The following is a 27,246-nucleotide window of genomic DNA, read 5'->3' as shown; positions in this document are numbered from 1 at the left end:
TCATTTTGTTTATTAAGCCACTTTATTTCTTACTTTGGAAAGAATGATTGAACTTCCTTTTGTGGTTGAGTTCTAGCTTTAGAGCATTGTGGTCTGAAAATATGCAGGGAATGATCCCAATCTTTTGATACTGGTTGAGTCCTGATTTAGGACCGAGGATGTGATCTATTCTGGAGAATGTTCCATGTGCACTAGAGAAGAATGTGTATTCTGTTGCTTTGGGATGAAATATTCTGAATATATCTGTGATGATTGAGAAAATAAGCATTGAACATGATCCTTCTAAAAAATAAAGCTGGTACACACTGTTAATCACAAAGACAGTGGTGCCATAATTGTATACTTTTATGAAATGCTTTCAGAGATTCTTTGGGCTGGGCTGAAGAGCTGAACATTGTTTCCCCATTCTTGTCATCCACTTTCTATGAACATGTTGCTCAGAGTTCTGTCAAGAACTTTATTGATGTTCCTTTCATCTTTTGCCTATAGATTTCATCAAATCTCTCATTCTGAGCCACAGTGAAGTGGTTTTTCCAATCCCCCACAGTTCCTAGAAGAGAAAAATCAAGACGAGGTTGTCACTCTGATTGAAAGTTTCTGTGACTCAACAACATGCCTGCCTTACTCCACCTCCCCTTCAGTGCATACCCACCCACTGCAGCTCTCTGCTCTGAGAAGGGCCCTGGGTGCAGGGGGTAGGCTCCTAGCTTGGGCAGACAATTTATGCAAATGCACTGGTGCCTTGGCCACACCTGTGGAATATTCACATGATGGACTACTGCACAGAAAAGAAAAGGAATGAACTACAGACACAGCCCCATGAAGGAATCTCAAAATATTACATTGAGTGACCAGACACAAGAAGGTACATACTGTATGATTTCATTTATAAGAAGTCCAAGAACAGGAAAAATCAATCTATATTGACAGAAATGAGAATGGTGGTTGTATCTGAGGGTGGAGATAGACAGAAAAGGACCATGAGAAGGAACCTTTTTTTTTTTTTTTTGAGTCTCTGGATTAAGGTGTATTTGAAACCTCCGGTTGAAGTTTTTTGCTTAATCTTCTTAAAATTTTTTTTTAAAAATTAGCATATAGTGTATTATCAGCCCCAGGGATACTAGTTTAGATACTTCACAGCACTCACCATAGCACATACTATCCCCAATGTCCATAACCCAACCACCCTCTCCATACCCCCCTCCCCTAGGAAACACTCAGTTTTGTGATATTAAGAGTCTCTTAGGGTTTGTCTCCCTCCTGATCCCATTTTGTTTCACTCTTTCCTTCCCTACCCCCCAAACCCCCATTTTGCCTCTCAAATTCCTCATATCAGGGAGATCATATGATAATTGTCTTTCTATGATTGACTTATTTCACTCAGCATAATACCTGCTAGTTTCAACCACATCATTGCAAATGGCAGGATTTCATTGTACATAGATACCACATTTTCTTTATTCATTCATCTGTTGATGGACATCAAGGTTCTTTCCATAGTTTGGCTATTGTGGACATTGCTGCTATAAACGTTCAGGTGCACATGACCCTTTGGATCACTACGTTTGTATCTTTAGGGTAAATACCCAGTAGTGTGAAGTGTGATTGCTGGGTCATAGGGTAGCTAGCTCTATTTTCAACTTTTTGAGGAACTTCTGTGCTGTTTTCCAGAGTGGCTGCACCAGCTTGCATTCCCACCAACAGTGTAGGAGTGTTCCCCTTTCCCCAAATCCTCTCCAGCATCTGTCATTTCCTGCCTTGTTAATTTTAGTCATTCTGACTGGGGTGAGGTGGTATTGTAGTTTTGATTATATTTCTGTGATTCTGAAGGATGTTGAGCGTATTTTCATATCTGTTGGCCATCTGGATGTCTTCTTTGCAGAAATGTCTATTCATGTCCTCTGCCCATTTCTTGATTGGATTATTTGTTCTTTGGGTGTTGAGTTTGATAAGTTCTTTATAGATTTTGGATACTAGCCCTTTATCTGATATGTTGTTTGCAAATATCTTCTCCCATTCTGTCAACTGACAGAATTTGTCAACTGACAATATTTGTCTTTTGGTTTTATTGACTGTTTCCTTTGCTGTGCAAAAGCTTATGACCTTGAGGAAGTCCCAATAGTTCATTTTTGCCCTTGCTTCTCTTGCCTTTGGCAATGTTTCTAGGAAGGAATGGCTGCAGCTATGGTTGAAGAGGTTGTTCTTGTCCTCAAGATTTTGATGGATTCCTTTCTCACATTGAGGTCCTTCATCCATCTTGAGTCTGTTGTTGTGTGTGGTGTAAGGAAATGGTCCAGTTTCATTTTTCTGCATGTGGCTGTCCAATTTTCCCAACACCATTTGTTGAAGAGACTGTTTTTTTTTTTTTCCATTGGACATTCTTTCTTGCTTTGTCGAAGAGTAGTTGACCATAGAGTTGAAGGTCTATTTCTGGGCTTTCTATTCTGTTCCACTGATCTATGTCTCTATTTTTGTGCCAGTACCATATTGTCTTGATGATGACAGCTTTGTAATAGAGCTTGAAGTCTGGAATTGTGATGCCACCAACTTTGGCTTTCTTTTTCAACATAAGGATTTGTGTCCTTATCAGTAGAGGAAGAGACACTAAGGATGCACAGATAGAGAAGAGACCACCTGTAAGCCAAGGAGAGGTGCCTCAGAAAAACCAAACCTACTGATAATCTTCATCTGTGAAAAAATAAACTGATGTTGTTCAAGCCACCCAGCCTGAGATATTTTGTTAGGGAAGCCTTAGCAGACTCATACACTATCTTAACATCTAGTTCACCTGTTTGCTCAAGTTCAATCTGACTATTTAGCAGAAAGTTCTTTCATCAAGGTGAACTAGGTGAAAGAACTTTCTGCTAAATAGTCAGATTGAACTTTGAGGCCTTTTCTGGTTCCATATAAATTTTAGGATTATTTGTTCCATTTCTTTAAAAAAAATGGATGGGATTTTGATAGGAATTGCATTAAGCACGTAGATTGCTTTAGGTAGCATAGACATTTTCACAATATTTGTTCTTCCAATCTATGAGCATGAAACATTTTTCCATTTGTGTCTTCCTCAATTTCTTTCATGAGTACTTTATAGTTTCCTGAATACAGATTCTTTGCCTTTTTGGTTAGATTTATTCCTAGGTCTCTTATGATTTTGGGTGCAGTTGTAAATGGGATTGACTCCTTAATTTCTCTTTTTTCTGTCTTGTTGTTGGTGTATAGAAATGCAACTGATTTCTGTGCATTGATTTTAAATCCTGACACTTTACTGAATTCCTGTATGAGTTTTAACAGTTTTGGAGTGGTGTCTTTTGGGTTTTCCACATAAAGTATCATATCATCTGTAAAGAGTGATAGTTCGGCTTCTTCTTTGATGATTTGGATGCCTTTAACTTCTTTTTGTTGTTTGAGTGTTGAGGCTAGGACTTCTAGTACTATGTTGAATAGCAATAGCGATAATGGACATCCTTGCCACGTTCCTGACCTTAGTGGAAAAGATCTCAGTTTTTCCCCATTGAGAATGATATTTGTGGTGGGTTTTTCATAGATGGCTTTGATGATCTTGAGTAAGGTACCCTCTATCTCTACACTTTGAAGAGTTTTGATCAGGAAAAGATGCTGTACTTTGTCAAATGCTTTTTCAGCATCTATTGAGAGTGTCATATGGTTCTTGTTCTTTCTTTTAGTAATGTGTTGTTTCACATTGATTGATTTGTGGATGTAGAACCAACACTGAAGCCCAGGAATCTCACTTGATCATGGTGAATAATCCTTTTAATATACTGTCAGATCCTATTGGCTAGTATTTTGGTGAAAATTTTTGCATCTGTGTTCATCAAGGATATTGGTCTGTAATTCTCTTTCTTGAAGGGGTCTTTGTCTGGTGATCAGGCAAAGGATCAAGGTAATGCTGGCCTCATAAAATGAGTTTGGAAGTTTTCCTTCCATTTCTATTTTTTGGTACAGTTTAAGAAGAATAGGAATTAATTCTTTAAATGCTTGGTAGAATTCCTCTGGGAAGACATCTGTCTCTGGACTCTTGTTTGTTGGGAGATTTTTGATGACTGCTTCGATCTCCTTACTGGTTATGGGTCTGTCCAGGTTTTCTATTTATTCCTAATACGGTTTTAGTAGTTTATATGTCTCTAATAATGCATTCATTTCTTCCAGATTGTCAAATTTGCTGGCATATTATAATATAACTTTTATAATAATATAATACAAAAATACAATAATAACTCTTATAATTGTTTGTATTTCTTAGGTGTTGGTTGTGATCTCTCCTCTTTCATTCATGATTTTATTTATTTTGTCCTTCCTCTATTCTTTTTTTTTGTAAAGATTTTATTTATTTATTTGATAGAGAGATCACAAGTAGACAGAGAGGCAGGCAGACAGAGAGAGGAGGAAGCAGGCTCCCCGCCGAGCAGAGAGCCCGACGTGGGACTCAATCCCTGAGATCATGACCCGAGCCGAAGGCAGCAGCCCAACCCACTGAGCCACCCAGGGGCCCCCTCTATTCTTTTTGATAAGTCTAGCCAGGGGTTTATCAGCCTGACTAATTCTTTCAAAGAACCAGTTTTATTTTATTGATTTGTTCTACTGTTATTTTGGTTTCTATTTCATCGATTTCTGCTCTGATCTTTATGATTTCTCTTCTCCTGCTGGGTTTAGGCTTTCTTTGTTGTTCTTTCACCAGCTCCTTTAGGTATAGGGTTAGGCTGTGTATTTGAGACCTTTCTTGTTTCTTGAGACAGGCTTGTATGCTACATAGTTTCCTCTCAGGACCACATTTGCAATGTCCCACAGATTTTGAATGGTTGTGTTTTTATTTTCATGAATTTTTAAATTCTTCTTTAATTTCCTGGTTGACCCATTTATTCTTTAGTGAGATGCTCTTTAGCCTCCATGTATTTGAGTTCCTTCCAACTTTCCTCTTGTAATTGAGTTCTAGCTTCAGAGCATTGTGGCTTGAAAATATGCAGGGAATGATCCCAATCTTTTGGTACCAATGGAGACCTGATTTGTGACCCAGGATGTGATCTCTTCTGAAGAATGTTCTATGTGAACTAGAGAAGAATGTGTATTCTGTTGCTTTGGGATGGAATGTTCTGAAGATATCTGTGATGTCCATCTGGTCCAATCTGTCACTTAAAACCTTTATTTCCTTGTTGATCTTTTGCTTGGATGATCTGTCCATTTGAGTGAGGGGGGTTTTAAAGTCCCCTACTATTATTGTATTATTGTTTATGTGTTTCTTTGAGTTTATTATTAATTGGTTTACATAATTGGCTCTTCCCATGTTAGGAACATAGATATTTACAATTGTTAGATCTTCTTGTTGGACAAACTCTTTGAGTATGATATAGTGTCCTTCCTCATCTCTTATTATAGTCTTTGGCTTAAACTCTAATTGATCTTATATAAGGATTGCCACTCCTGCTTTCTTCTGATGTCCATTAGCATGAAACATTGTTTTCCACCCCCTCACTTTAAATCTGGAGGTGTCCTTGGGTCTAAAATGAGTTTCTTGCAGACAGCATATTGATGTTTTTTTTTTTTTTTTTTTAAATTCATTCTGATACTCTGTGTCTTTTGATTGGGGCATTTAGCCCATTTAGTAATTCAGAGTAACTACTGAGAGATATGGGTTTAGTGCCATTGTATTGCCTGTAAGGTGACTGTTAGTGTATAGTGTCTCTTTTCCTTTCAGGCCTAATATTTTTAGGCTCTCTCTTTGCTTATAGGCCCCCTTTTAATATTTCCTATAGGGGTGGTTTGGTGTTTTCAAACTCTTTTAGTTTTTTTAATGTCCTGGAAGTGTTTTATCTCTCCTTTTGTTTTCACTGATAACCTAGCTGGATATAGTATTCTTGGGTGCATATTTTTCTCATTTAGTGCTCTGAATATATCGTGCCAGTTCTTTCTGGCCTGCCAGGTCTCTGCAGATCACAGCCCAAGGTGCTTTCAGGATTTTCTCTTTGGCACTAAGATTAGTAAGTTTTACTATTAGATGACGGGATGTGAACCTATTCTTATTGATTTTGAGGGGGCATTCTCTGTGCCTCCTGGATTATGATGCTTGTTCCCTTTGCATATTAGGGAAATTCTCTACAATAATTTGCTCTAATATACCTCCTGCCCCCTCCCCTTTCTTCTTCTCTGGAATCCAATTATTCTAATATTGTCTCATCTTATGATATCACTTATCTCTCAAATTCTCCCCTCATGGTCCATTAGTTGTTTGTCTCTCTTTTGCTCAGCTTCTTTATTTTCCATCATTTGGTTTTCTATATCACTAATTCTCTCTTCTGCCTCATTTACCCCAACAGTAAGAGATTCCATTTCTTATTGCACCTCATTAATAGCTTTTTTGATTTCAGCTTGATTAGATTTTAGTTCTTTTATTTCTCCAGAAAGGACTTTTATTTCTCCAGGCAGGGTTTCTCTAATATCTTCCATGCCTGATTCTCACCTTGAGAATCATCATTCTGAAGTCTAGATCTGATGTATTACCAGTGTCTGTATTTTTTTGTGGTGAGTTTTTCTGCCTTGTCATTTTATCTGGATAAGAATATATGAATGACAGAATAAAATACTAAAAGGGTGGAAAAGACCCCAGAAAAATGTATGTTAACCAAATCAGAAGAGATCCCAAATTGTGGGGAGAAGAAAGGGAATAAAAAGACATTAAAAAATTTAAAAAATATATATCTATTAGACTGGTGAATAGAACAGAGTCACCCATTTGATTTTGGGTGTATTTTGGTCTCTTAGAAGAAACTATCTCCTACAATTTTAAAGAAAGAAAAACATATATATATATATACACAAAAATAAGGTAAATATGATGAATGGATGGAATATGACTGTAAAGATGAAAATCTAAAAAAATTCTAAAAAAGTAATTGATATGATAATTTGGTTGGAAAAAGCAAGAAAAGAAAGTGGAGAGGATTTGCTCAGGCTGGAGACTAGAACAAAGCCTGTGCAAGATTAGCGTATATTTTGATCTATTAGAGGAAATTGTTTCCCAAAACTTTTTAGAAGAAAAAACCTTATATGTATACAAAAAATAAAGTTAGATACAATGAATGACAAAAATATGACTATAATAATGAAAGTTTAACAAGACGGTTTAAAGAAAGGTATTGTTAAGATAAACTAGTTAAAAAAAGTTAAAAGAGGAAAGATAAAAAGTTAAAAAATTAGAATAAGAAAAAATAAAATTAAAGAAATTTAATTAACTTTGCAAGACTAAAGAAACATGGGGAGAAAGCCATGAATTCCATGTTTTCCCTTCCCCTCCTCTGGAATTCAACTTTTCTTCTTGATCAGTGAGCTTGGTCTTAGCTGGACATTCTTGCTGACCTTCTGGGGGAGGGGCTTTTTGTAGTGATTCTCAAATGCCTTTGCCCGAGGTGGATTTGCACTGCCCTTGCCAGGGGCCAGGCTAAGTAATCTGCTCGGGTTCACATTTGGAAGTTCTTTTCCCTGAATGCTTTTTGTAGAGCTCTGGAGGACAGAATGAAAATGGCGGCCCTCCCAGTCTCTAGCCCAGAGAAGCTAAGAGCTTGGGGCCTCACTCCTCAGTGTGCCCTTGGAGAAAAGCAGTCAATCACTCCTATCTCCCTGATCTCCAGCTGTTCACCGAGCTCACCTAGCCTGTGACTGAGCGTTCTGTCTCTGGCATATGGCCATGTTTGGAATCTCCAAACCCAGCAGCTTCCTGCCACACTGCTCCTCCAGTGGCGGAAGGTGGATCTCCCTGGATCTGCCACTTTTAGCAGGGGTCCCTGCTCAAAGAGCATTGGTCTGACGGATCACAATTTAGGGTAACCCCAAGCTAAGAGCTCACTCCTTGGCTTGGTCTCTGCAGCCAGCTTCCACACTCTGATACCTGGGAGCTCTGCCACACTCAGACACCCCTGATCCTTCTGTGACCCCGTGGGACCTGAGACCACATTGTCCCCATGAGGGCTCCACCTCCACTTAGCCTCTGGAGCAATGGCCCTCAGTGAAGCACACTTCTAAAAGTGGAGCTTCATTGCTCCACTGCTTGCCAGGAATTGGCCCCTTCCCCTGCAGTATCTCTTCCATGGCTTCAGATTCACTTTTCCACATGTTCTACCTTTCAGAAAGTGGTTGATTTTCTGTTTCCAGAATGTATGATCTTCTGCTCTTTGATCTATTGTTGGGTTTTTAGGTGTTTGGAATGGTTTGATAACTATCTAGCTGAACTCCTGTGACGTGATGTCATCTCAGTCTGCTACTCCTCCACCATGTTGAATCTCCTCAAGAAGGAACTTTTGAGACATGGGAATGTTTCATATCTTGATTGGTGTGCTGGTTTTTTTATGGGTGCATAAGTTTTTCAACACATTCACTGTATACTTACTTCAGAGCTGTGCCTTTTTTGGTATGTTAGTTACATCTCAACAACAAAAAAAACTTTTGGGAAAATGTGAATGAGATACTACTGTATATGTATGAGCTTTTCCACTAAGCAGAAACTATTAAAATGTTAAAAAAAGAAAATAATCTGTCCTCCCTTTGCCTCACCTGGAAAGTTGTGCAACAGAAATAAAAGCACTGGTATATAAGAACACACATAGAAAGATGTTTACTGTAGCACTATTCAAAAAGATAATAAAAAATAATAGTAGTGCCTTTCACTAGGGGAATAGTTGAAGGAGTTATGGTGCATCTATCCATACTCTGGTACAACATGAGACCATTTAAAATAGTAAGCTACATGGACCTACATGACTTACCCCAGAGGAATGTCTGATATTCTGGTAAATGAAGGTGTATATTATGACCACATTTAGCCATCATCATGGTATATATCTTTGTTTGCACATGTATGAACCTGAGGGAATGAGGGTATATAGAAAGATAGATATGTATGGATCTAAAGAAGGGCTTCTTGTGAAATCATTGCTATTGATTATCTGAAGAGGAAAGAAATGGTATTGTCTGGTTTGCTTCACTAGCATGGAATGCTGTTGTAGATTCTAAAATGCAACAAAATGCTTCTCCCTCTGCACTCTACCTACCCCCCAAACAAATAAATAAATAAAATATTTTTATAAAGGTGGGGCATCTGGGTGGCTCAGTGGGTTAAGTGTCTAGGGTCCAGGGATTGAGCCCTGCTTCAGCCTTTCTGCTCAGTGGGGAGTCTGCCTCTCCTTCTGAATTCTCCCTCTCTCTCAAATAAATAAATAAATAATATCTTAAAAATAAAATAAAATATAACAAAATAAACTAATAAATTAAAAAAGAAGACAAGTTGCAAAGCAGTAGCACATCATGGTTCTCCTGGTGTGAAAAATAAGTGCCTGTTTTGGTTTGTTTGTTTGCTTTTAGAGAGAGAGAGAAAAGGGAGGAAGGGAAGAGGGAAAGAGAGAGAGAGAATCTCAAGCAGGCTCCATGCCCACAGAACACACTGTAGGGCTTGATCTTACAACCCTGAGATCATGACCTGAATCAAAATCAAGAGTTGGATGCTTAACTGACTGAGCCACCCAGATGTCCCAGAAGTCTATGTTTTTAAACAGAGAGGAAAGGGACTTCCATATTGTTGTTGGTCACTTCTGGGGAACAGAGTTTTGGTGAAGGAAGGTTTTTAAAATACAATCCAATATTGATCTAATTTTTTATAATGATATACATTACTTTTTAAATTAAAAAAATGATAAAGCTTTTTTTTCCTTCAAAAAATATTAGCTGGGGGACTTAGAATTCCTCTTTTGGGAACTGGAACTAAAAAATATTAAGAGAACAAGGCAGTGCTCAATGGTAGTTATAATTGGAAGTCACAATGTACAGTGGTCTGAGCCATGATCAAGACCAAGTTATGAGCAGAAGCTGAGTGAGCAGAAGCTATAAAGTAGGAAAAAGCTGGAATGGGCAGAGACAGGAAGCTGATCAGTCAAGGAAGGCACTTATAGCAGACATGTGGAGAGCATCCTGTAAGTGATGGACCTTTCCTGTAAGTGGTGGACCCTTTAAGTGATGCTAAAGTCTTGACCTTGACATCCAGGAATCCCCATGACGTCTGGACCAATGATGGCTCCTGCTCTTAACTCCCTGTGAAAACACATTAGCCTTATACCTGCACATGACCCCTTCTAAAAAGCCCCTCTTATTGGGGCTGGCCAGAGGACACTCTGTTTCTTGAAACCAGATACCCCAGAGAGCTCTCTTCTGTAACAAGATCAAGTTCCCATCTATTAGCAGATTATTTTTAATAGGTTAAATGTGCTGTCTTGAAACTAATAAAACCTAACATCTTCTTGCTAAGAAGCGGAAAGTATATACTAGACAAAATGAATGTGAAGTATTTGAAGCCACACAAACCTTTTCTCATGAAGGGGGAAATGGACTGGTCCAGGATAGATTTAGGAACTGTGGAGCGATTCGTCATGGGATTTTCTTTCATTTTCTCAAATGATGTCTCCTGGACAATTTTATCTAGGACTGTTTCATCCAAGTTCTTTCCCATGAACTGCATCACTTTCTGAATTTCATACTTTGGGTCCTGTGGTAACAGTAACATTGCATTGAAATGGAAGAAGGTATTAGGACACTCTTAAATTCTTCAGGATGTCCTTCCCAGAAGTGCATCCCTGAAGAAGCCTGGAGAGTGGTTCTTCTGAAGGGCTTTTACTCACCCGTTTTATGTCCTCATAGAAAAGGAAAAGAATCTGGTATCTGTCTTTTATCTCCCACCATTCCTTCACATGGTCAAACCAAGAACCCCAACCCACTGTAACAGATACAGGAAACAGAACAGTCTACAAAACAGAACAGTCTACAAAAGAATCACCCAGAGCCTCAGATAGGTTCCGAGTCCTGATGTGTTTGAGTTGGAGGGTGATGTGGTACTGTACAGCCTTGGAGTAATTTATCTAATTTACCTAAAATAGTTTCATATTTAATGTCTATAATAAATTGTGTATATATTGTGTATATAAAAAATATTGGGACAAGGATACCCTTTGGAATGCAGGTGACTCTACAGGTCAAGTGACCCAGAAAAAAGGCTTTCACATTGGGTGAAGGATGTTTGCTGGGATTGTGGGTATTCACTCTGAGCTCAGTCAGCCTACTCTTCCCAGTCCCAGTCTAAGGTAGGACACACCTAAGGAGGAACACACCTTCTAAGCGGCCAAAATGTTATGCTTAATTCCTAGACTGAACTTACCTAGAGCGGGCAAGCAAAGATGTGAAGGATTATTCTTTACCTTTTCCGCTGATGAAGGTTTCAAAATACTCTTCCCAGGTACCAGGGTCAGGAAGAATTTGATTCATCCTTTGGAAATGGTAATAGGAAACCATGCAGTCTTTGGCATTTCGAGCTACATAAAGGAACTTTGGGGTATGGAGAGGGGTGGGTAAAAGATAGTAAGAAAAGTGAATTTTCACAGAATTCACTCAGGTAAATCCCATGCCAAGAGCAGCTTTGCACACTTGGCTCTGCTCTCCTTTGCCGGCAGTTCGACTTGGCTGGTGACCCCCTCTTCCTCTGGCTGTTCTGCTGCTCTGATGATTCTCCTCTTTAATTCAAGCTCAGTCCTAGTACATAGGCTGACTCCTGATTGCCCTCTTAGTTGTCAGGCTCCCACCATTCTCTAGCAATGATGGCATCAGACAGAAACTTCCATGTGCGTGCTGATGATCCTCCTAATACCTTCCTGTCCACTTCCTGGAAAAGCAGGACGGCTTTTTTATTCCAGGGCTGCAAGGTTGGTTCAACATCCGCAAATCAACCAATGTGATACAACACATTAATAAAAGAAAGAACAAGAACCATATGATACTCTCAATAGATGCTGAAAAAGCATTTGACAAAGTACAGCATCCCTTCCTGATCAAAACTCTTCATAGTGTAGGGATAGAGGGCACATACCTCAATATTATCAAAGCCATCTCTGAAAAACACATTGCAAATATCATTCTCAATGAAGGAAAAACTGATATCTTTTCCGCTAAGGTCAGGAACACGGCAGGGATGTCCATTATCACCACTGCTATTCAACATAGTACTAGAAGTCCTAGCATCAGCAATCAGACAACAAAAGGAAATTAAAGGCATCCAAATCGGCAAAGAAGAAGTAAAACTATCACTCTTTGCAGATGATATGATACTATATGTGGAAAACCCAAAAGACTCCACTCCAAAACTGCTAGAACTTGTATAGGAATTCAGTAAAGTGTCAGGATATAAAATGAAATGCACAGAAATCAGTTGTATTTCTCTACGCCAACAACCAGACAGAAGAAAGAGAAATTAAGGAGTCAATCCCATTTACAATTGCATCCAAAACTATAAGATACCTAGGAATAAACCTAACCAAAGAGGCAAAGAATCTGTACTCAGAAAACCATAAAGTACTCATGAAAGAAATTGAAGAAGACACAAAGAAATGGAAAAATGTCCCATGCTCCTGGATTGGAAGAAGAAATGTTGTGAGAGTGTCTATGCTACCTAAAGCAATCTACACATTTAATGTAATTCCTATCAAAATTGCATCCATTTTTTTCAAAGAAATGGGACAAATCCTAAAATTTATATGGAACCAGAAAAGACCTCGAATAGCCAAAGGAATTTTGAAAAAAGAAAGCCAAAGTTGGTGACATCACAATTTCGGACTTCAAGCTCTATTACAAAGCTGTCATCATCAAGACAGCATGGTACTGGCACAAAAACAGACACACAGATCAATGGAACAGAATAGAGAGCCCAGAAATAGACCCTCAACTCTATGGTCAACTAATCTTTGACAAAACAGGAAAGAATGTCCACTGGAAAAAAGACAAACTCTTCAATAAATGGTGTTGGGAAAATTGGACAGCCACATGCAGAAAAATGAAACTGGATCATTTCCTTTTACCACACACAAAAATAGACTCAAAATGGATGAAGGACTCAATGTGAGACAGGAATCCATCAAAATCCTTGAGGAGAACACAGGCAGCAACCTCTTCAACCTCAGCCGCAGCAACATCTTCCTAGGAACATCGCCAAAGGCAAGGGAAGCAAGGGCAAAAATGAACTATTGGGATTTCATCAAGATCAAAAGCTTTTGCACAGCAAAGGAAACAGTTAGCAAAACCAAAAGATAACTGACAGAATGGGAGAATATATTTGCAAACAACATATCAGATAGAGGGCTAGTGTCCAAAATCTAGAAAGAACTTATCAAACTCAACACCCAAAGAACAAATGATCCAATCAAGAAATGGGCAGAGGACATGAACAGATATTTCTGCCAAGAAGACATCCAGATGGCCAACAGACACATGAAAAAGTGCTCCACATCACTTGGCATCAGGGAAATACAAATCAAAACCGCAATCAGATATCACCTCACACCAGTCAGAATGGCTAAAATTAACAAGTCAGGAAATGACAGATGCTGGCAAGGATGCAGAGAAAGGGGAACCTTCCTACACTGTTGGTGGGAATGCAAGCTGGTGCAACCACTCTGGAAAACAGCATGGAGGCTCCTGAATATGTTGAAAATACAACTACTCTATGACCCAGCAAATGCACTACTGGGTATTTACCCTAAAGATACAAACGTAGTGATCCGAAGGGACACGTGCACCCGAATGTTTATAGCAGCAATGTCTACAATAGCCAAACTATGGAAAGAACCTAGATGTCCATCAACAGATGAATGGATAAAGAAGATGTGGTATACATACACAATGGAATACTATGCAGCCATCAAAAGAAGTGAAATCTTGATATTTGCGACAACATGGATGGAGCTAGAGGGTATCATTCTTAGCGAAATAAGTTAATCAGAGAAAGACAACTATCATATGATCTCCCTAATATGAGGAAGTGGAGATGCAACATGGAGGGGTTAAGTGGGTAGGAGAAGAATAAATGAAACAAGATGGGATTGGGAGGGAGACAAACCATAAGTGACTCTTAATCTCACAAAACAAACTGAGGGTTGCTGGGGGGAGGGGGGTTGGGAGAGGGGAGGTTTTGGACATTGGGGAGGGTATGTGCTATGGTGAGTACTGTGAAGTGTGTAAACCTGGCGATTCACAGACCTGTACCCCTGGGGATAAAAATACATTATATGTTTATTAAAAAGAAAAAAAGCAGGATGGCTTCATGGTCTCATTTTTTCCCCCCTGCTATCATCAACTCTATTATTATTTTCATCAACTTCAATTCTTGCTCTACAAAGCATCCTGTTTAGGTTTCATTTTGACAACAACCTTGTATCCTTTTACCTTCCCAGTTTTTCCCTTTATCCCAATTTGACCTTTAATCTCATCGTGACTGCTAAGTTCTTGACTCTCTTTCTGACTGCAAGAATCCTGAGCTGGCCTCATTGAGTAGCTACCTCACATCCATGACTAGTCATTTCATAGGGATGCTGTTTTTTTTTTTTTTTTAAACCCTAAAACAGTTTTTAATTGAGAATGATTTTGCATGCAAGGGGTATTTGGCAATGCCTAGAAGTGTTTTTGCTTTTACAACTGGGGATGACAGTGCTACTGGCATCTAGTGAATAAAGAGCAGGGGTGCTGCTCAACATTGTACAATACTCAGGACATCCCCCTGCCTCATGCCACCCGCCAAAGGAATTATCTGGTCCAAAATGTCAATAGTGCCATTTTCTGTATTCTGATGCTTTGAATCGGAACCATCGCTTACCTTGCTGTTGCCTTGCAGACCCTGGATAGACTGCCCCTACCAGTTTTAGCTGGTTACTACAGATATTAACAAGTTACTATCAAGCTCAGTTTTTACAAGCAAGCCAACCAGTCCTGAGCCCACACCTCCCTTATTGGGCCACTATCTACTTGCTCTATTTACCCCAGAGCCAGGACCACACAACGAGGGGCAGCCATCTATGCCCTGGAGCCTGCAGAAATCATCCAAACTACCCAATCCTAAACCTGATTACCTGTCTCACCCATTCCCTCCCTTGGAAACTACAATAAAGGCTCTTGCCCACAATTTACCCTTAACCCCTCTGCCTCCTAACGACCCTAGCGCTTCCCAGTTGTGAGCACTGCTTGGTAATCATTTTATTAATCTTTCCTCTCATGTTTCTCCCCTCCAGTCACAAGACTCTTTCTCTCCTCAAAACTCCATCCTATTTCCCCCTGCAAGTTCATTAATTCTCTCTTCTGTGTTTATTCCGCACTTTGTTGAATTTTTGTGTGGGAGTGGATTTTTTTTAATTCTTGTTTTTTTTCTTAGAATTTGAAAGGGTTAAAAAGAAAGAAACGAAGAAACTGATGTGAAATAGCCACAGGTGATCAATAACACATTTTGTGAAAGATTCATGACAATAGATAGCAACAGTAGCTATTTTCATGGCAACCTCACATCCCACAAACACCAAAATGAAATTCCATTGTCAGGCCTTGGTTTCTACCTCCAGTTTTGTGGTGGTAGTTTTAGGTGCAAGGAACACGGTCTTCCTAAGATTCATGCTTTGCATGCCAAAGCAGAGACGGTGGTAATGAAGCTGATGGCCACAAGCCTGGGGACAGCAGGAGGGAGAGAAGCCTTCGCTTCTGAGGGTGAATCCTGCAGGTGCAGCTCAGGAGGAGTGGAAGCCCTGCCCTAGGCCAGCAGACCGAGTAGCAAGCAGGGAGATGAAGTGGTACGGGGCACCTCCTCCCTCAACCATGGTGGGCTTTCTGCCCCCATGGCCACCCAGCTGCCACCCACGAAATTTTCTAACCTGCCCCAGTAAACTGGTGCCTTCGAGGCCCCAGTGTGCACCGTGCCCTCCTCCATCCCCTGGGGAGAGCCACCCGAGGGTTGGCAAACCAGAGACCTGTTACTGAATTTTTATAGCAAATGCTTATATCTTGTTTCAGTTACAGAAATCCCGTTTGTTTAATTTAGTAAGAAATTCCATTTTAGGGGCCCCTGGGTGGCTCAGTGGGTTAAAGCCTCTGCCTTCGGCTCAGGTCATGATCTCAGGGTCCTGGGATCGAGCCCCACATGGGGCTCTCTGCTCAGCAGGGAGCCTGCTTCCCTTCCTCTCTCTCAGCCTGCCTCTCTGCTTGCCTCTCTGCCTATTTGTGATCTCTGTCAAATAAATAATAAAATCTTAAAAATAAAAAGAAATTTCATTTTAAAAAAAGTGTGCTTTTTAAATTTTTGATTTAGTATTTCATTTACTTACACAACTTCAACATTCTTCTTTTGTTTCTATATCTGATCATTTTAATATCCTAAATCCTTGAGGTATATCCCTGCTGGTTGCGCTTTTTGCAGACTCTCTTTCTCGTGCTGGCTTGCTCCTTGGCGTATTTTATAATGTGAGGGGGGTGAACTCAAGCGGGAATGCTGCTGCCCAGGCTGAGGCTATGTTTTCCCTGTGTTTGTTTCTGTGGGTCATTCTGGGGATGTTGGCAATGGTAAGCACCTTTTGCTAGTTTCTTAGCTTGGGGCTTTTTGGACAATTCAAGTATTACAACATTGACTCTCCTTTCTTGAGAGTAGAAGCTTATGGCCACACATTCTCAGGGCAGCTGAGGGCCCAGGTCAAGCAAAGAGGTTTCCTCATGTATGCCTTGGCTCCCTCCCCCTATCCATTGAGGATGAAAACCTTCAGCTGTCCCACCTTCGGTTCCTCACTTTTCTAGTTCCTTCTGCTCTCGGCTTTGACCCCATGCAGTCACTGAAAGTCACGCTGCTGGATTCTCCAGGTCATCAAATAAACCACAGCACCGCTCTAGTCTCAGGGGCCTCTTCTCTGGTTCCAACTCCCTCTTTATTGTAGAACTTAGGGATTTCCTTTACTCTCTCTGAATCTCAGTTACACATTTACAAAGGGAACTTTTTTGTGTTATGTATTATTGCTAGGTGTTTCATACAGAAGGTGTTTGGGAACTTAGTCGGCCATAATCCAGAAATGGAGGTTCTTATTCCCTTATGCAACTTCACTGAAAGGACTCACAGAATTGCTATTCCCTAGAAATACACCCTTTTGAGCCCTTTGTTCCCTTCATTCCCACCTTTGAGAAAACTTTCCTACCAATGCTGGCCGACACCTCAGTTTCTCCCCTCACCTGCATGCACTCTACAGCTGCTCACTTGTTATTCACTCAGCAAACATGTTTTGAACATCCTCTGTGTGGCAGGGACTGATTAGGAACTAGAGTGCGGAATAAATAAGGTCCCCAAGTAAATAAAGCTAAGATCCCAGAGTTCACCAGAAGCTAAGGCCAAATGTTCCTCTTAAGTAATGTAGCTCCTTCTATTCACCCTTTTAAATGATCTTCAGGAATTTTTTTCTTTCTCCTCAGTTTTTCTTCTCTGCTCTAAGTCTTAGTTACCCACACCCTTGGGTCACTGTGGACACTCATTATCTCTAGTTCTCTCCAAAAATTCAGTCTGGCTTTTGCCTCCATGTCTTGCTGGAAAATCATTCAGGTAAATATCCTGAAGAGTACAGAGAAAACTTTACATCTGCTCTTATTGCTGACTTCAGAGATGGTGGAGGAGTAAATATGATGACATTGCTGTGAGTTAGGGAGTGGGGGCTTTGCTCCCAGGAGACCTAGTCTACTGCGAGTCCCAAGGGAAACTGTTGCTCTCTTACCTTGCAGTTGTTCTCCCAGAAAGATGGAGGTAACAACTGAGTTGGAAGATGAGTCCTTAGTATCCGTGGAGAGGGCATTGCGTTGGCTCTTTCCACCCCTTTAAAGTAAATCAAGAGGAAAGATCTGCATAGTACAAGTATTGCATGGGGGAAGTTACATTCTGGGATCTGTCCTGAATGTTCCATCCCTCCCATCTTTCTCCTTATATCTTGACTTTCCTTTGGGATTTCATAATGAGATTATAGAGATTACCATCACTTCTCTAGATTCCTACAGCTTCAGAGCTGGAAGGGAGCTTATATTAATCTGTCACTTTGAGGATGAGGAGATGGAAGCTGAGAATGGACAAGCTAGGTCTTGTGGCAGAGCTGGGGTGGGTGGGTTTGATCTCAAGACCCTGAGATCTTGACTGGAGCCAAAATCAAGAGTTGGATGCTCAACTGATTGAACCACCCAGGTGCCCCTGGGGTGTTTCCCAGCCCTGCTCTCAGTGATCAGTCACATATGCAATACTTTTGATGTCAAACAGCTTTGTAGCTGGAAGTTGGTGCAGGTGGTATGGAAGGAGGCCTCGGAGGGAGGCTATGTGGGACACAAGCTTGCATAATGGGCAGCAGTGTCTGTCCACTCCTGAACCCTCCGTGGATGGTTGGTATACCTGACCAAGACCCATCAGTCTATAGCCCTTACCTCCAGTGGCAGGGACCATCTACCCTGAAATAAAAGTACTGCCCAGCTGATCTCCACCTGGCCTCTGTCTGTTTGTGGCTGGAAAGACCATAAATCCTATAACTGTTTGTAACATTTTTGGACATGGGGCACCTTAGGTTTTAAAGAACCATTTATATATGATGGGCCATGCTGGGCTATTGGTTATCATCCTTTCCTGAATTCTGCAGCTGTGGGCATTGCCTTGAGAGAAGCTCTCTTTTGTTTCTTATGCTAACTTAGTGACAGCACACTCTGCTCCTCACTGCCAAGAATCCCTCACTAGAAATCATGCTTTGACTTTTCATTCTCTCTTTAACCTTCCAAATTTCAGAAGTAAGGCAGTGGTGGCAGGGGTGGGATGTAGATGTGAGATCAAAAGCTGGGCTTGGATAACCCAGGGAACCCATGCCCTTGAGGTGGTCAGTAATACCTAACATTTCATAGGATCCACTCTGTGCCAGGCACTGCTCTAAGCTTTCTACACACATTAACTCATTTAATCCTCACAATGACTTTTTGAGGTAGGCACTAATTCTACTGACATTTTGCATCTGAGGAAACTGTAACACAGAGAGGGTAAGTAACTTGTTAAAGGTCACTGAGTGAGTGGTGGCGTCAGGACTTAAACCCTGGTTGTCTTTAACCATTATGCAATCCTGCTGCTCAAGGCGTCAAAAGACCAGACATCAACAAAAATGGAAGGCCCTGACGACACAAAGAGTGAGATCAGAGTTAAGCAGGCAGACAGTGCCCTTTGCGGGGGGTCAGAGCCCCACACGTAGTTCAGAGAAGGCATCAGACCAGGCGCTGGTCTTAGTAATAAGCTAATGGTCAATCAGATAGACAGGAACTGAGGACCAGAGGAGTCTGAGCAGCAGGGTAAGTGGAACCATAAAGGCAAACAAATGCCTCAGGGCTGTTCTAACCTGGACATACTCTTGTGCATGTTTTAGGTCTTATGCATGTCAGATCAAGAATTTCTCTATCTCAACGCATTGCTAGATTTATCAGATCTCTTCTCTGTCCACAATTGCTCCAAGTTAGACTTCAACACCAGACTTGTATTGTCTATAATTCTGTAGCTCTAGCTAGGTGAGTTTCCAATTTTTTTTTCTATTCTGCTGACCTATGCAATGCTGAAACATAGAGATGTAGGCCTCCCTCCTATCCTTGTTCCAAAAGATGCTTCCAGCAGGTGGAATGGCTTCTTTCATATTTTGGTTGTCTTTTTTTTTTTTTTTTTTGGTGTGAAGAAAAAAATTTCTAGGTTGAGTATTACCTTAAAAAAATTTCCCTACAGAACAGAAATGTTTGGCAAATGCATTATGTTTGCTAATAAGAAAGAATGAATTGTTCCATAAATAACTCTCCAACCTCTCTGTGTGTTCTACAGCAGCAATAGTCAGAGGGAACATTTAAGAAGAAAATAAGGCAGATTCCTTTTTACTTGGTGATTCGCTTTTGGCAAATAACCTTAGGTAATATGTAGAAAGAATCAGGGAAGGAAAAAAAGAGGAGGAAACACATGCTTATAGAAATGAGAATGAGAGAGAGAATGGGGGGGAGAAGAAAGAGACAAAATAGAGGAGAGGATAAGTCAGAGACAAGAGAAAGAGGAAGAGAAAGGAAGGAGAGCCTCCAGGACCTTCAGTAGGTGAATGAATACACTATGGCACATCTAAGCAATGGAATAGTATTCAGCACTGAAAAGAAAGGAGCTCTCAAGCCATGAGAAGACATAGAAGAAACTGAAACGCACATTACTAAGTGAAAGAAGGCAGTCTGAAAAGGCCACATACTGTATGATTTCAACTATATGACATTCTGGAAAAGGTAAAACTGTAGACAGCGAACAGATCAGTGGTTGTCAGGGGTCGAGGAGCAGGGAGGGTGAACAAGGGGCTCACAGAGGATTTTTAGGGGAGTGTAACTACTCTGTATCGTAGTACAGTGCTGGATCCAGGTCATGTATGTTAGTCCAAATCCATAGAATATACAATATCCAGAGCAAATCCTGGTGTGAACTATGGGCTTTGGGTGATTATGACATGTCTGTGTAGGCTCATCAACTGTAACAAATATACCATCTGGGAGAGAAGACTGTGCATGTGTGGGAAATTCTGTGCCTCTACTTTGTTGTAAGCCTAATACTTCTCTAAATAATAAACTCTTAAAAGAAGAAAGAGAAAGGAGCCAGGGTAGGAAGTGAGGAGCTCTCACCAGAGGGCTGGGGCGGCCGAGCCCACTCAATGAAAGGATGGCGGTGTTGAATGATGGCTCTCTGACATTTCTCTACATCTCCATTCTGCTCAATCATGTCCACAATTTCCTGAATCCATGTGGTGCCTGGGGCCCAAGGGGAAAGGACAACAAGAAGAAGCTGGTTAGACAATCAGTCTTGAGTGTCGTGGGCAAGAAAGGGAATGTAGAGACTGCTGGTGTTTGGTCCAACCTCCCCTCAGGTCAAGATCCTGTCAGTCACAACAGGTGGACATCCATGCGGGAAAAACCCACACGGTCTCTTATGGAGAGAAAGAGCAGCCCAGGCAAAGCCACACAACACTGTCACCCAAGAGCAGTCCATGACAGAGCACAGCAGGCTGAGTTCTCTAATGCCATTATGTTTGACCCCGGATAAACCTGGGACCATGAAGCATTCCAGGATCGCCTTGTCATGGAACAGTGAGAAGGAGCAGATTTCCTTGAATGAGTGCAAACACCATATGAAGGGGGATTCTAACTGATGTGAACAACCCTTGCTGATTCTGCAAGCCAAAGTCTGGTTGTTCCCCAGGTCCCAGAGTCACCTGATTTAGGATAGGTACAGATGAGAAGATCATCCGGCTTGGCCTCAAAGTTCTGGATCTGGCTCCAGTTGTCCACTGTGCTAGCCTGCAAGAAGATCCCCGAGACCTCTCTCAGTTGTAGCTGTTCCTCCAATGCTGCAGCCAGGGCCATACTGTCTTGCAATGGGAGGGGCAGTCCCCGCAGGCAGAGGATGGAGGGGACTTTTAAAACAATTGTGGTAAAATACACATAACATAAAATTTACCATTTAAACCATTTTAAAGTACACAGTTCAGTGGCATTAAGTACATTTCCAGTGTTTGCAGCCATCACCAACATCTATGTCCAGAACTTTTCCATCTTCCCAACTATGTCATTAAACACTAACACTCCATTGCTCCTTTCCCACCATCCCCTTCTACTTTCTGTCTCTATAAACATGTCTACTCTAGGTCCTTCAAATCAATAGAATCATACAGTATTTGTCCTTTTGTGATTGACTTATTTCACTCAGCATAATGTCTCTAGAGTTCATCCATGTTGTAACATGGGTCAGAATTTCCTTCCTTTTTGAGGCTGAATAATGTTCCATTCTGTGTATATGCCACATTTTGTTTGTCCATTCATCCATACATGGACACTTGGCTTGCTTCTAACTTTTGGCTTTTGTAAGTAATGCTGCTATGAACATGCCTTTCAACTATTTGGTATTGTAATTGCTTGGTCATATGGTAATTTCACATTTAAGTTTTTGAGAACTTGCCATGCTGTTTTCCACAGCAGCCTACACCCTTTAACATTCCCACCAGAAAGGCACAGGTTTCTAATTTCTTCACATCCTTGCCAACACTACTTATTTTCTGTTTATTACTTTATTGTATTTATTAAGTACATGTTTTAAAAAATTTTTAATCTCTATGATAGTAATCTTAATAGGTATGAGATGATATTCCTCTGTGGTTTTGATTTTCATTTCTCTAATGATTAGTGATGCTGAGCGTCTTTCCATGTGCCTATGTGTCATTCATATTTCTCTTTTGGAGAAGTGTCCATTTAAATCTTCTGCCCATGTTTTGAATCAGTTTTTTTGCTTTAAATGCACAAAATGAGGAAGCCAGGAGTAGTGGGCCATATTACTCCAGAATAATTGGTTATTGAGATAGCCATGTGCTGGGCTTAGAGCCCAAACTCATTTTAAGTGTTGCATAAAATGACTCTAGAGCTAAAAGGATCTTTACAGGAGATGTAATAGTACATACTTACTGGAAGTCAAATAAAAGAATCTGGCCCAGCCTTTCCAGGGAGTGGGTGAGAAGGAGTTAGTGCCACATTGTGAGGCTTGTTTTCGAGGTGGCTTCTACTTTTAGACTGAGTCAAGTCCCTTAGAATGGAGGCTGTGTTTTCAGAAATGAAAGATGAACTATTTCAAAAAATTTTCAAGTGTTAAGTAGTGGCTGTGTTGACAATATGTCAAAGAAGTGGAGTTTGGATGATACTGAAATTACTGTGTGATCAACTTTAAGAGAGAGGAGAGAACATTTTTTTACAGTCCTTCTATGTTAGATCTCTTAAAGCTTTTTTTCTCCTCTTTTAATTCATATTACAATTTTACTAGGAGGGAATAATTTACACTCATAAATGTGAGGGAGCTAGGAGTCATGATCAATAACTTGTCTAGGGTTGCAGACAGTGTCTCTCTGCAAACTTCACATTTAAAAAAAAAATTACCCCTCCTGTCTTTTATTGTGAGTATATATATGTACCAGAAAATTTAGAATAAGCCCAAATGTACAAAGAAAAATTCATCACCTAGGAATTATTATTTTGACGTATTTCTATTTTTTCAAATATATATATATGAAAACAAAAATATAATCTAAAATATAAATGTACCCCAAAAAGATGGGGCTCAGAGAGCTTCCAGGTTGATGAATACGTGGAGTTGCTGGCAGGGCAGTGTCCTTGGAGAGAGCACAGAATCTCTGTGCTCCTTCCCATATACATTGTTCTGTGCATCTCTTCCATCTGGCTGTTCCTGAGTTATATCCTTTTATAATAGTCCAGTAATCTAGTAAGTAAAGTGTTTTCCCAAGTTCTGTGAAGCACTCTAACAAATTAAACAAATTTAGAAAAAGGGTCATGAGAACCTTCAATCTTAAAGGCGGTTGGTAAGAAACACATGCTGTAACCTGAACTTGTGACTGACATCTTATGTCAGAGTTGGGGGGCAGTCTTGTGGCACTGAGCCTTTAACCTGTGGGATCTGATGCTATCTCCAAGTAAATAGTGTCAGAATTGAATGGCCGGCCGGCATCCAGAGAATGGGAGGTTGCTTGGTGTGGGGAGCCCCCACCCTCTACCTCATATCTGGTCACAGTAGTATAAAGTTTGCTATCTAAGTAACATGAAGGAGAGCACAGGAAGAGTTTTTCCTTTACAGGCACAAAGGCACAAAAATTGCCACTTGAGCAACCAGCTGGAAGCTTTGTCATCCCTCCAGGTCACCTTTGTGAAGCTGTCTCTGACTCCATGGACAGAAAGAGTGCCTTCTCACAGGACCTTGTAGCATTTTGTATGTATATTTTATAGTTCTTACTCCACTGTCCTAAAATTACTTGTTTTTATGTCCAACTCTGCTGGAGCTCAGGGACTTGATCCAATCCCCTTTGCAGGCTCAACATGTAAGGGAAGGTCTGAGTGGGAAAGAGAGATGGTACTACAGGACAGCGATTTAGGAGATTTTTGCCTCTGGGTCCTGAATTTCTAGGCTTTATACTGTTAGGTAGGTATGTATTGGTTGCAAATACCTTCTATTTTTTGGGTTCCTTAAAATACTCTCTGGCTTTAGTTAATTACTTCTATTTATACAGCAGTACATATTATATTACCATAGTAAAAATTTAAAAAAAAATCGGTGAGTTAAGGATTTCTTTTAAGCCATATTCTTACCTTCAAGCTCCAGCCGAGAATCAGCAGCCCAAAGGGCTGATCAAGGGTCAGTGGGCACGTAAAGTGCATTCCAAGGAAGCAGGAAAGTGTTCCTTGGGTATGGCAATTGCAGAGGCTCAAATTAGTGTCAGAGGCATGCAAAGCCTTCAGCAGGTAAAGGCCCTTTGGGTGGCACTTTGCATCAGTACAGTAATATGGAGTCATTCCTGTAAGTATTGATATTAAACAGGAACAAACCCTGTGACCTTGCCTAATGTGGAAGAAATGTAAACAAGGTCAAATGTAGCTTTGACCTCTCTGCAAATTTCCCTTGAGTGTATGCAAACTTGAGGGCTGTTTGGATGAACATACTGTTCCTTCCTCTGAGTTCACTGCCCAGCATCTGTGCATGCCTGTTGGTAACTGAGCTTGGCAGCAGAACTTGGATTTCATGCTGTGGCAACTCCTTTGTCTGGCAGAGAATCTAAAACACTTGGACCTGTGGGAAAATGGGAACTTAGCTTCAGGAACAGATGCATCCAGCTCCAAACAGACTCTCACTCCTTTAGTGTTCTTCCTTTGCTTGGCTTCTTAGCTTAACTCCCTTTCTGAATGTGGGTGACAGTTCCTGTCTCCCACTAATGTTTTAAGATTAAAAAACAGCAATGTTAATGAAAACACCTTGTCTAGTACATAGTAAGTGCTTTAAACTGCTGGTTCTTCTTGCCTTTCTTCCCAAAGTGTACTCAGCCAAACCTAAATGCACAGATAGAACAAAGTCTAGAGCCTAGCTAAGTGTGTATTTATTTATACTTTGCCTTGTCCTACAGAGGGTGTACCTTCATGGACACAGATCATATTCTCTCGTGTCTTCGGCTATCAGGAAATGGAATCTATGCCCGTGTTAAATTATCTCTGAGCTGCTACAGTTCTGCCAACTCCCAACCTGTGCTTTTCTTTTTGGAATTTAAGTATAACCAGGCACCCCAGCCACCCTTCCTGCCAACGTCTTCTTGTCTTCTTTGACTCTGCATCTCATGATGCTTCTTCACTGACACCTCTTCCTCCTGTATCCCAAAGCTTTTTTTTTTTTCTTTCTATAATCTCAATCCATTTTTCTTCATTCTGTCCTCTTCTCTTTGACAAGCTCACTTACTCCAGTGCTGTTAAATCTTGGAACCTTGGCTGACTCATAAGTTCTCGGCACTAACTCACAATCTTTCTCTGTGAAGTCCCTCATTTCCAACCACCTGCTAAGGCTGTGCCAATTTGAGAGCCACTTGGCACTGCATGTTTCACCTGCCTCATGCTCTCCGCTTGTTATGGTAGCACCATCATCCACATCTGAAGCATCATCTTCAGGCAGAAGGCCCCCTACTTAACAACGTCAGTTATAAATTTAACATATAAGTACTGATTGCAACTGTAAGCAGTTAATAAACCCATGGTTCATTCAATCAAAGAATTTATCGATAGAAACTACTATGCATGTCTCCTTCTTCTGCATCCACAGTAGATGAAGTGTAACATTGCAGAATTTTCTAGGAGATCTTTTCACCTCTGGCCACTTTTTTCTGGTCTCCCATGCACTTAGCATATAAATTAAGTTTTATGAGTTCAGATCAAGTTATCTCCTGATTGTTTATGGCCCAAAGTCTGAATGATTTTAACTTAAACTACTTGATATCAAGATTTATTAAAAGATGACGTTAATTAAGGCAGTGTGGTATTTGTGCAAGGACAAATAGTCTGATGAGAGGGCAGAGAGATTCCACAAATGGACCCACACAGAAACAGTCATCAGGTTTACAAAGGTGTCACTGCAATGGAGAAGAGGAAATTATCACCTTTTCAACTAATAATGCTGGAAATTGGATATCCAGCTGGAAGATGCTGAATTCTCACCTCATCATATACCATACATGAAAATCAATACTAGGTGGATTATAGATCTAAATGCAAGAGTAAAACAATAAAGCTTTTAGAAGGAAACACGAGAGGACATTTCTATGACCTTTAGAAAAGCCAAGCTTCATTAAATAGACTCAAACAAACATAGACCATAAAGGAAAACAAACACAAAATTAGATTAAAATGAAGAATTATGTTTGTCAAAAACACATTAAGAGAGTAAAAAGGCAATCTACAAAGTCAAAGGAAGTATTTGTCAAAAGACTCATATCCATGTTATACACAGAACTCCTTCAGATCCATGATAAAAAGACTAACACTCCAAGAGAAAAATGGGCAAAAGATTTGAACAGACACTTCACAAAAATGACATGGCCAAAAAATACATGGGAAAATACTAACATCAGTAATTACCAGAGAAATAGATCAAATCAATAAGTTGACAAACTAAAATTTAAAATAAAAATAAATGAAAAATTACATTGCAAATGAAACTACCCAACAACCAGAATGTGTAAAAGTAAAAAGACAGTATTTATCAAGTTGGGGGGGATGATAAGTAAGTAGGATCTAATTATAGTTGCCCTTTCTTTCTGCTGCTCTGCATTTTCTGAATTTTCTACTGATTTTATGTTCTTTTTGTAACCAGAATATAATGATATTTTTCTCCAGAGCATACTCTTTTTCTTTATTTTTAAAAATTTTTAATGCATCTCAGCTCTGGGACTGAAACCAAGTTATCAGCAAAACTAAGGGATCTATGTAAATAAATAGGGTGGGTTTACCTTGGTTCCTCAGAATGCATGGGGTTATTTCATAGAAACAGGTCTTGGAGGGTAACTGAAGGGTGGAATTTTTGCCTTCTGAAGGAAGAACTTTGGGAACATGTTTTGGGTTGGTGGCTTCACAACAGGTAGAATGTGGATGACTCCCATGGTCATTGTCCCTCTCAGTCTTACAGTTTATGGTGTTGGTGACAGGGTCTTAGTCACTGCCTCTGTTTCTCCGGCCTCAGTTCTTCTAGGACTTCCTACTCTGATATACTTCTCTCCAGAAACTGTTATAGTCATTGGGTGTTTCAAGGACACAGCAGACTTGCCTGGACTGGTATTTTATCTCTATGTACAACTCCATGATGCTGATGTCAGCCAATGTGAGTTGTTTTTCTTTGTTTTGTTTTGACAATATAGTTATAGTTCTTCAAGGTGTTTGTGATCTGGTGAAGAAACTTGAAAAAGTACTTTAGTTCATTGTTAAGCAGTTTCCTTCCTTTCTTCTGTCATTTTTATGACATTAAATATGATG

At 40.3% G+C, this 27,246-nt stretch overlaps 1 protein-coding gene across 2 annotated transcripts; it reads right to left on the bottom strand.

The window, feature by feature from the left end:
* Positions 1 to 254: 254 nt before the first annotated feature.
* LOC309871322 (sulfotransferase 1C2) lies at positions 255 to 24,247 on the bottom strand. Of its 2 annotated transcripts, none has more exons than XM_082744225.1 (8): positions 24,052 to 24,247; positions 21,123 to 21,323; positions 20,536 to 20,661; positions 17,604 to 17,701; positions 11,250 to 11,376; positions 10,677 to 10,771; positions 10,363 to 10,543; positions 255 to 550 (listed from the first exon to the last, which is right to left on the bottom strand). In XM_082744225.1, the coding sequence occupies exons 2-8, from the start codon at positions 21,271 to 21,273 to the stop codon at positions 438 to 440; spliced, it is 891 nt and encodes a 296-aa protein (XP_082600351.1). In that variant the 5' UTR covers positions 21,274 to 21,323; positions 24,052 to 24,247; the 3' UTR covers positions 255 to 437. The 2 variants fall into 2 exon arrangements, with proteins under 2 accessions (XP_082600351.1, XP_082600352.1); XM_082744226.1 differs by having other exon boundaries at positions 21,123 to 21,274; positions 24,052 to 24,195.
* Between the last annotated feature and the right edge of the window lie 2,999 nt (positions 24,248 to 27,246).

Source organism: Mustela nivalis, assembly GCF_964662115.1.
Source record: "Mustela nivalis genome assembly, chromosome: 8".
Taxonomy (NCBI): Eukaryota; Metazoa; Chordata; class Mammalia; order Carnivora; family Mustelidae; genus Mustela; species Mustela nivalis.
The sequence above is the reverse complement of the archived record's forward strand: the minus strand, read 5'-3'. Positions and strand labels throughout refer to the sequence as shown.

Excerpts from the sequence above, each read along its gene's own strand:
- LOC309871322 (XM_082744225.1), bottom strand. The coding sequence starts at position 21,273 with ATGGCCCTGGCTGCAGCATTGGAGGAACAGCTACAACTGAGAGAGGTC. Across the intron at positions 10,544-10,676 it reads TCTATGAGGACATAAAACGG|GACCCAAAGTATGAAATTCA; the intron begins GTGAGTAAAAGC and ends CTGTTACCACAG. Across the intron at positions 551-10,362 it reads TTCCCCCTTCATGAGAAAAG|GAACTGTGGGGGATTGGAAA; the intron begins GTTTGTGTGGCT and ends TTTCTCTTCTAG.